This window comes from Elephantulus edwardii, unplaced genomic scaffold (genome assembly GCF_000299155.1).
Source record: "Elephantulus edwardii isolate Elephantulus edwardi_28Jun2011 unplaced genomic scaffold, EleEdw1.0 scaffold00288, whole genome shotgun sequence".
Lineage (NCBI taxonomy): Eukaryota > Metazoa > Chordata > Mammalia > Macroscelidea > Macroscelididae > Elephantulus > Elephantulus edwardii.
In genome coordinates, this window is record NW_006400038.1 from 1473871 (window position 1) to 1482732 (window position 8862).

Sequence of the window (8862 nt, forward strand, 5' to 3'; positions counted from 1 at the left end):
ACAGGACAGAGCGGAGTTTAGGGCTGTTGTACATAGGGTCGCCATGAGTTGCAGGCGACTCGACGGCACATAACAACAACAACAACAACATTCCTATCCCAGCACCCCACTACCCCTAGAAACCCTGAGGTGGGCAGTAAATAGAAAGTGGAAAGGAAATAGAAAAAGAAAGGAACATTCATTTGGGAATGGGGGTAGGGAAGCGTTTGATAGACTATTTTGGTTTAGAATGAAAGAGAGGTGGTCCTTGGTTCCCCCTAACCTTTCTCCTGTATGAAGTCTCTTAAGCTGTCTTTCTTCAGCTTGTGTAAATGATTGATTTACACCATGGTATTCTTTGAAGTATGTTTACCTGGAGTGCCTGGGTAAGTGGCCTGGTTGCACCATCAGCCTTGAATATTTTCCAGCCCTGGCAGGGTTTAATTTTTTACCTGTCTTGTCTTATTTTCACTGTAGAGCACTGTGTGGAGTTCCAGAAGCTGAATGTCAGCAATTCCAGCCACGTGTCCCTGCAGAATGCTACCTCTCCAGTCATGGAGTTTTGGGAGTAAGTGCAAGAAAGCTTGTTCCTATGGCCCACTGGCTCTGTCCTGTTCTTCTGTTCTGCTCAGGCACCCTGGACAGCACTTACCTTTCCTCCAGTCCAGAGGTTTAGCAGTTTCCTCAAGGGGTAGCTGAGAGAAATGAGTTATTTTTCTCTGACTACATACCTGTATCCCTCTGCTTATTAGGGTGAGAGATGTTATAAAATGATAGACATTTAAAACATTCCCTTTTCTAACACATCTGCAATAAACTAAGTAGATTATATGGAGCCTAGAATGCTGAAGTCTCATGGGTGGAGCTAGCGTCTTTTTAGTTGCTGAAGTGTTATCAGTTCAAAGTAAATAGACCAGCTTTATGAAATGGACACAGAGGAAAGTCATTGAGGTGGTGTTGTTCCTGCAGTTATGTTGGTGACCCCATGCACAATAGGGCTGACTATCCCATCATCAACTGTGGATCTGACTTTTCTGATCTATAGGGTTTCATTCACACCCATCCACATCCCCCTTGTCCATGGCATTGTTATTCTTTCCCCTCACACCTCGGCATTCATGCTTGCCAGACATACATTGTTAATGCACAAACTATGCAGCAGAGGATTCATTTTCCCCCTTCAAATTGATTTTTATTTTAACAAGTTTACAGAAAGATTGGGGTTTTATTCATTAATTGTTGAACATTTTCATCTCCCCCTTCTCTTCCCCTCCCCTAGTACACTTTGCAATGTACTTGTCCAGATTGTCATCGTATATATAATGCATAATCATACATTCCTTTCAGACAGTCCTTCCCCTCATCTGTTCCAATGCAGTGTTCATTATCTATCCATTCTTTTTCTATTTGCCTCATAACCCCCATGTCAGTCCTATTTTATAATAGCAGTGTTATGCAGTATTTGTCCTTTTGTGACTGAGGCATTTCATTCAGCCTTCCAGGCTCACCCATGTTGTGTAGTGTTTTATAAAGTCATTGTTTTTCAGTGCTGCATAATATTAAATTTTGTGAATGTACCAGTTTTTCTATCTATTCATTTTGTTGATAAGCAGTTGGACTGCTTCCATCTTTTTATTATTGCAAATAATGCAACAATAGTGCATACATCTGTTTGTGTCACAGCTCTGGTTTCCTTAAGGTATATTCCCAGTAGTGGAATTGCTGCGTCAATGTATTTCTGTTTCCAACTTTTTGAGAAAGTGCCAGATCATCTTCCACAGTCACTGTACCATTGTACATTCCCATCAGCACTGTATAAGAATTCCAATCTCTCCAAAACATCACCAGCATTTGTTGTTTGCTGCTCTGTTGAACTTTTGCTATTACTTATGGGTGAAATGATAGTTTAGAGTTGTTTTGATTTGCATCTCTCTGATACCTAGGGATTTTGAACATTTCTTGATGTGTTTGTTTGCTATCTGTATTTTTTCTTTTATAAAGTATCTATTAATATCTTGTGCCCAATTTGTGATTGGGTTGATTACCTTTTTTTTTGTTGGTGCTGAAGTTTTATATAAATTTTAGATATGCCTCTCTTAACAGATTTGTTATTGCCAAATATTTTTCCCAATCTGTAGGTTTCCTTCTTACCGTGTTGGAGAAGTTTTTTGATGTGTGTAAGGATTTGATTCTTAGAAGGTCCCCTTCATCTGTTTTATTTTCTCCTAGTTGCATGTTTTACATTATGTTTAAAAGTCTGTTCATGCTGCAGATACGGGCTTCTAGAGTTGTTCCTAGATTTTCTCTAATGAATTTTATAGCTTTGGTTTTACTCCTAGGTCCCTTCTACCTTAAATTGGCTTTTGGGTATGGTATGGTATGGTATGGTATGGTATGGTATGGTATGGTATGGTATGGTATGTATGATATGGTATGTGGATCTTGCTTAAGTTTTCTGCAAATGATTTTCCAATTTTGTCAACACCATTTGTAAGGAGGTTTCCCCACTTAACTGTGAAAAAAAATCAGTTTGCTATAGGCAAACAAGTTGATTTCTGGGTTCTCAATCTTATTCCATTGATCTATATGTCTGTGCCAGCTCCACACTGTCTTGACCACCATGGCTGTGCAATAGGATTTGAGATGATGGAGTGTGATGCCTCCTACCTTGTTTCTCTTTTTCAGTAATGCTTTGCTTATTCAGGGTCTCTTTCCATTACAGACAAAATTAGAAATTGCCTTTTCCATCTTATTGAAGAACAGAATTGGTATCTGTATAGGGATTGCATTGAACTTATTGATTGTCTTTGGTAGAGATGTCTTTTTCATGATATTGAGTCTTCCTGTCCGTAAGCATGGTATATTCCTCCATTTCACTAGATCTTTTTATTTATTGCATTAATGTTTTATAATTTCATATGTATAGGTCTTTTGTGTCTCCAGTTATATTTTTTGCGAAGCATTTAATCCTGTGATTAAAATCTTGTGATCTTAATAGGTATCCGGTATTTTAGCTTTGTTTCTATATTCTCTTTGTTATGGTAGAGAAATCCAACTGATTTTGTTTGTTGATCTTGTATTTTGGTACTTTGCTGAATTGGCTGACTACATCCAATAGTTTCCTTCCTGAATCCTTAAGGTTTTCTTAGTATGCTATCATCATCGGCATATAGCAAGAGTTTTACCTCTTCTTTGTCAATCTGGATACCTCTTATTTCCTTCTCTTGCCTTTTTGCTCTTGCTATACTAAAGAGTTGAATAGAAGATTTCAAAAGGCAGCATGGGATGACAAAGTAAAATATTACAATGAAATGTGCAACGAGTTGAAGTCAGAAAATCAAAAGGGCCTAAATCACTCAGCATTTCTTAAGCTCAAGGAACTGAAAAACAAATTCAAACCTCGAGTTGCTATAATCAAAGATGCTTTAGAAAGAATATTAAAAGATCCAGGAAGTATTAAAAGAAGATGGAAAGACTATACTGAGTCACTGTATCAAAAGGAACTGGAAGACACAGAATAATTTAATGCAACAACATAGGAGCAAGAGCCTATGGTGATGAAGGAAGAAGTTCAGGCTGCTTTGAAGGAAATAGTAAAAAATAAGGACACAGAAGAATTTCATGAAACAACATATGAGCAAGAGCCCATGGTGATGAAGGAAGAAGTTCCGGCTGCTTTGAAGGAAATAGCAAAAAATAAGGCCCCAGGAATAGATGGTATACCAATTGACATATTTTAGCTAACAGATACTTCCCTGGATGTGCATGTGCCAAGAAATCTGGAGAACAACCACTTGGCCAACTGACTGGAAGAGATCCATATTTGTTCCCAGCCCAAAGAAGGGTGACTCAACTGAGTGTGGAAACTATAGAACATCAACTGAGTGTGGAAACTATAGAACAATATTGTTGATTTCACATGCAAGCAAGATTCTACTGCAGATTATCCAAAAACGACTGAAACAGCACATCAGCAGAGAACTGCCAGAAGTACAGGCTTGGTTTAGAAGGAGTCGTGGTCCTAGGGATATTGTAGTTAATGTTAGATGGATCTTATCTGAAAGCTGGGAATACCAGAGGAATGTCTGTCTGTGTTTCATTGACTATGCAAAGGTATTTGACTGTGTGGACCATAACAAACTGTGGCTAACCCTGAGAAGAATGGGAATCCCAGAACACTTGATCGTGCTAATGTGAAACCTATACTTGGACCAAGAGGCAGTTGTCAGAACATAGCAAGGAAACACTACATGGTTCAAAATTGGGAAGGGTGTACGCCAGGATGTGTCCTATCTCCATACCTTTTCCACCTGTATGCAGAACAGAGGCTAGGCTCGATGAGGAGAAATTTGGGGTCAAGATTGGTGGAAGATCTATGAACAATCTGTGTTATGCAAATGATACAACCCTGCTTGCTGAAACTGAGAAGGACCTGAAACGCTTGCTGCAGAAGGTCAAGGACTGCAGCCTCCAATATGGATTGAAGCTCAATGTCAAGACAAAGATTCTTATCACTGGACCAATTGGCAGCATCAAGACGGATGGTGAAGAGATTGAGATTGTTCACAGCTTTAGTTTGCTTGGCTCCACAGTCAACACTCTCAGCACCAGTAGCCAGGAAATGAAAAGACGTATTGCAATGGGAAAGTCTGCTGTTAGGGACCTCTCCAAAGTTCTGAAGAGAAATGGTGTCTCTCTGGAGACTAAGGTGTGTCTGATACAGGCCAAGGTCTTTGTTATCACTTGATATACATCAGAGAGTTAGACAGTGACTAAGGAGGATAGAAGGATAATTCATGCCCTTGAGCTGTGGTGCTGGAGAAGAGTATTGAGGATACCATGGGCTGCTAGGAACACAAACAGATTCATTCTGGAAAGGGTTAAAACCAGGCGGGACCGGTCCTTGGAGAGGGATATCATGCTTGATAGGGTGGAGGGTCAGCGAAGGAGGGGAAGGCCCTCTATGAAGTAGATTGATTCAGTGACTGGGGTAATCAGGATAGGTGTGTTGGAGAGAGTGCGATTGGCACAGGACAGAGCAGAGTTTAGGGCTGTTGTACATAGGGTCACTATAAGTCACAAGCAACTTGATGGTACATAACAACAACAACAACAGCAAGACTTCCAATCCAATATTGAATAGGAGTAGTGATAGTGAGAATCCTTGCATAGTTCCTTTTCTCAAAAGGAATGCCTCTACTCTCTATTTAGAATGATACTGACTCTTGGTTTTATATATTTACCTTTCACTATGTTGAGGAATTTCCTCTCTATTCCTATTTTGTTGAGTGTTTTAATCAGAAATTCATGTTGGCTTTTTTCAAAGGCCTTTTCTGCACCAATTGATAGGATATGTGGTTCTTGTTCTTTTGTTTGTTAATGTGTAGATCAGAATTGAGAGCTTTATTTTCTATTTCACTAATTCTGTGCTCAATCACTTCTACTCTGCTTATCTGTCTCCAACATGTTGACAGTTTTTGAGACTCTGGTCCTAATATTCTGGATTGCTCTTTATTGTTTTTCAAGGGTTTCTAATGCCTCATTTTTTTAATCTGCATTATTTTAAACTATTTTTATCCTCCTCTTGGCTTTTGTTTGTAGAATCCTATGATTCTTCGAGTTTTTATTCCACCAATTGAAGATACTTGACCATTGGTTTTTTTTTAATTCTGTGTCAGAAAGTTCTATCAGTCTTTCTGGCTTCAGGAAAACCAGTGATTCTGTGATTTGATGAAATTTTTGTGATGATGTCTAACTTTGCTTTTACTTAGGCTGTGAGGTAATCTGCTTCTTCTGTGTCATTTCTGTGATAGAGTTTTTCTTGCCTGGAATCCTAGCAGGTCCTGGGTCTAATGGCATTGCTCAGGGAGTTAAGTGCTTAAGAGGAGGAAAGGGCAACTCACCCTGCTTGAACATCTCTCTGGTCCCTTGCTTCAGATAGGGAACTCAACACTCCAGTAGAAAAGGGGAGGGTAATTCACCCTATCTGTGGTCCTTCCTCTCTGATTCTGTGGCAAAGTTCACTGGAGCCAGGGAGCCCACTGTGAAGTGAACTTGTTCTGCCTTTGGTCTTTCCTCTCTTGTTTCCCAGCTGGTAGGAATGTTCTTTGTGGCTGGGGAGTCTACCAAAATGAACTGGAGGAGAACTCACCTGCTTCTGTTCCTTTCTCTCAGGTCCCACAGCTAAGTAAGTTCCCAATGGCTGTATAGCCCACTAGGAAGGCAACTAGCTCTGCTTCCATCCTGGGGCTGCTGAGAAGATCAATCTGGCTCAGGAGCACACCCAAAAGGCAACTCAAGAAGAACTTACCCTATTTATGTCCCTTCTCTGGTCCTACAGCAAAATTCTCTGTAGGAAAAATTTCCTGGGAAGGGAAACTTGCTCTTTCTCTGTTCCCAGGCTGCTGAGAGTTTCACTGTGATGGGAGTTCACTTGAAGGAGAGCTCAGTTCTTTCTACTCTGGTCCTGCAGCAGAGTTCTTTGTGGATATCCAGACTATTCACTCTTGCCATAAATACACAATTTTGGATAATGAATGAGACAGTTGATAAGTCAGAAATAGGCACTTGATAAGTAAGGAATGCTAAAACCAAGTTCATTCTCAAAAAATTGAGTCTTCCCATGGTTGGCAGAAGTCTTCTCTTCCATGTGGAAGAGACCCTGGTTCTTTGTGCAGCCAGTACTCCTCGTGCCCAGCCAAAATCCATCCATTCATGCAGGCTTGCATGCAGCTATGGTGCTGGACAATCTATAGCAGGATTTTCAGACTAAGATGAACCATGAAGAAAGATCTGATGATTAACTTCCAATTCCTTACTTACCAGTTATCTTATTATCCAACTTTTTCCCTTTATGGTAGGAGAGAAATATCTACCGTAAGCATGGTTTGTGCGTGAACAAAGTATGTCTGGCCAAGGTGAAAGGTGAAAGAGTAACATTATGATAGACAAAGGGTATGTGTGTGTGTGGTTTTGAGCATGATTCTTGGTATTTGGCAATGATATAATCATATGATTTGACAGTAGTGTAATTATACAATTTGGCAGTTATTTAATTATGTCCAAATCATGACTCATAATAAGCCTTCATTGGGTTTCTGGGAATGTACGATATAACAGGAAGACTGTGCATCTTTTTCCTGTGGAGCCAATAGTTTTCCACAGTAAGTCGAGATGTACAGTCTTTGGGCTGGCAGCATAGTTTACAATGGACTATGCCACCAGTGTTCACACATCTAATGAAGTAATGGACATCTTTGTTTTTGTGTAAATTCAATTATTCCATAAAACCATGTCTTTGGAACATAACCATGTCCATGAGTGAAAAGTAGGGGTGGAAGTAGGAGGGTCTCTTGTTCTCAGATATCAAAGACACATACTTCCAGGCGTCAAAGACTGAGATTTTTCTGAGACTTTTCAATCTGAAAACATGCAGCTTTGTTGATGAAACCTCCCCACCCTGATACTAAATAGTGGAAAGAGCAATAATATTGTAAATTATTTTTAATTTTCCACCAGATTCTCTTTATTTTTCTCTATAGATGTCATTATGTTGGATTTAGATTTGCATTCCCATGCACATATTTATCCTTTTGTGTGTGTCCTGACATAAAAAATCATGTTGTACTGAGGAAAAAACCTCTCCACAGTGCTAAAGAGCAACAATATCTATTTAAAGACTAAAGTGATTCAAGCCATGGTATTTTCATTTGTTTCCTATACATCTGAAAGTTGGACAACGACTAAGAAAGACTGAAAAATCGATGCCTTTGAATTGTGGTGTTGGAGAAGAACACTAAATATCCTATGGACTAGTGACAGAACAAACAAGTCCATCTTGGAGGAAGTGCAGTCAAGATGCTACTTAGAGGCAAGGATAATGAAGTTTTGACTCATATACTTGGGGCATGTTGTCGAGGGAGGGACAGTTCTTGAAAAGACATCATACTGGCAAAGACAGAGGGTCAGCAAAAGAGAAGAAAGCCCTCAACAAGATGTGTTGATACAATGGCTAGAACAATGGGCTTGATTGTATCAGAGATGATGAGGATGGTACAAGATTTGTTGTTCATAAAAATTTGTTGTTCAAAAAAATAATTCACCATGACCAAGTGGGATTCATAACAGGATGTAAGGATGGTTCAACATAAGAAAAACAGTCAATGTAATTCATCACACTAACAACGCATAGAGGAAGAACTACATGATCCTGTCAGTTAATCCAGAAAAGGCCTTTGGCAAAAGCCAACAAACTTTCCTGATTAAAGCACTCAAGAAAATAGGAATAGAGGAAGATTTTCACAACATAGTAAAAATATATATGCAAAACCAAGAATCAACATTGTCCTCAATGAAGAGATTAAAGTGTTCCTGTTGAGAGCAGGAACTAGAGAAGGATGTGCATTATCACCTCTCCTATTCAATATTGTATTGGAAGTCTTAATGATAGAAATAAGACAAGAGAAGGAAATAAGAGGCATCCAAATTGGCAAAAAAGAGGTAAAATGATCTCTATATGTAGATGATATGATAGTATACTTAGAAAACCCCAAAGACACGTGAGAAAACCATTGGACATAGTTAGCCATTTCCGCAAAGTGGCAGGATACAAGATCAACATACAAAAATCAAGTGGAAAAAAAAATCAATTGGATTTCTTTACAGTGACAAAGAGAATGCAGAAATGGAGCTAAGAAAACAATACTCACCATCATGTTGTTGTTGTTGTTTAATGCTGTCGAGTCGTAGATGACTCATAGCGACCCTATGAACGAACAGCCTGAGCACTGTTCGTACATAGAGTTTCCAGAGGCAAGCCATTTTGGAAGTGGATGCCGCTCCTGCTTCCAGGCTTGATTTAGTCGGGAAGCTCCAGCCAACACT

At 39.4% G+C, this 8862-nt stretch overlaps 1 protein-coding gene across 1 annotated transcript in view; it reads left to right on the top strand.

Annotated features, from left to right (window-relative positions):
- The window catches only part of SLC6A11 (solute carrier family 6 (neurotransmitter transporter), member 11), a 229931-nt gene that overhangs the window by 9665 nt on the left and 211404 nt on the right, over positions 1-8862 (top strand). Inside the window, exon 4 of the mRNA XM_006900542.1 lies at positions 457-547. Within this exon, the coding sequence (XP_006900604.1) occupies positions 457-547 (91 nt within the window). The remainder of the gene's footprint in view (positions 1-456; positions 548-8862) is intronic.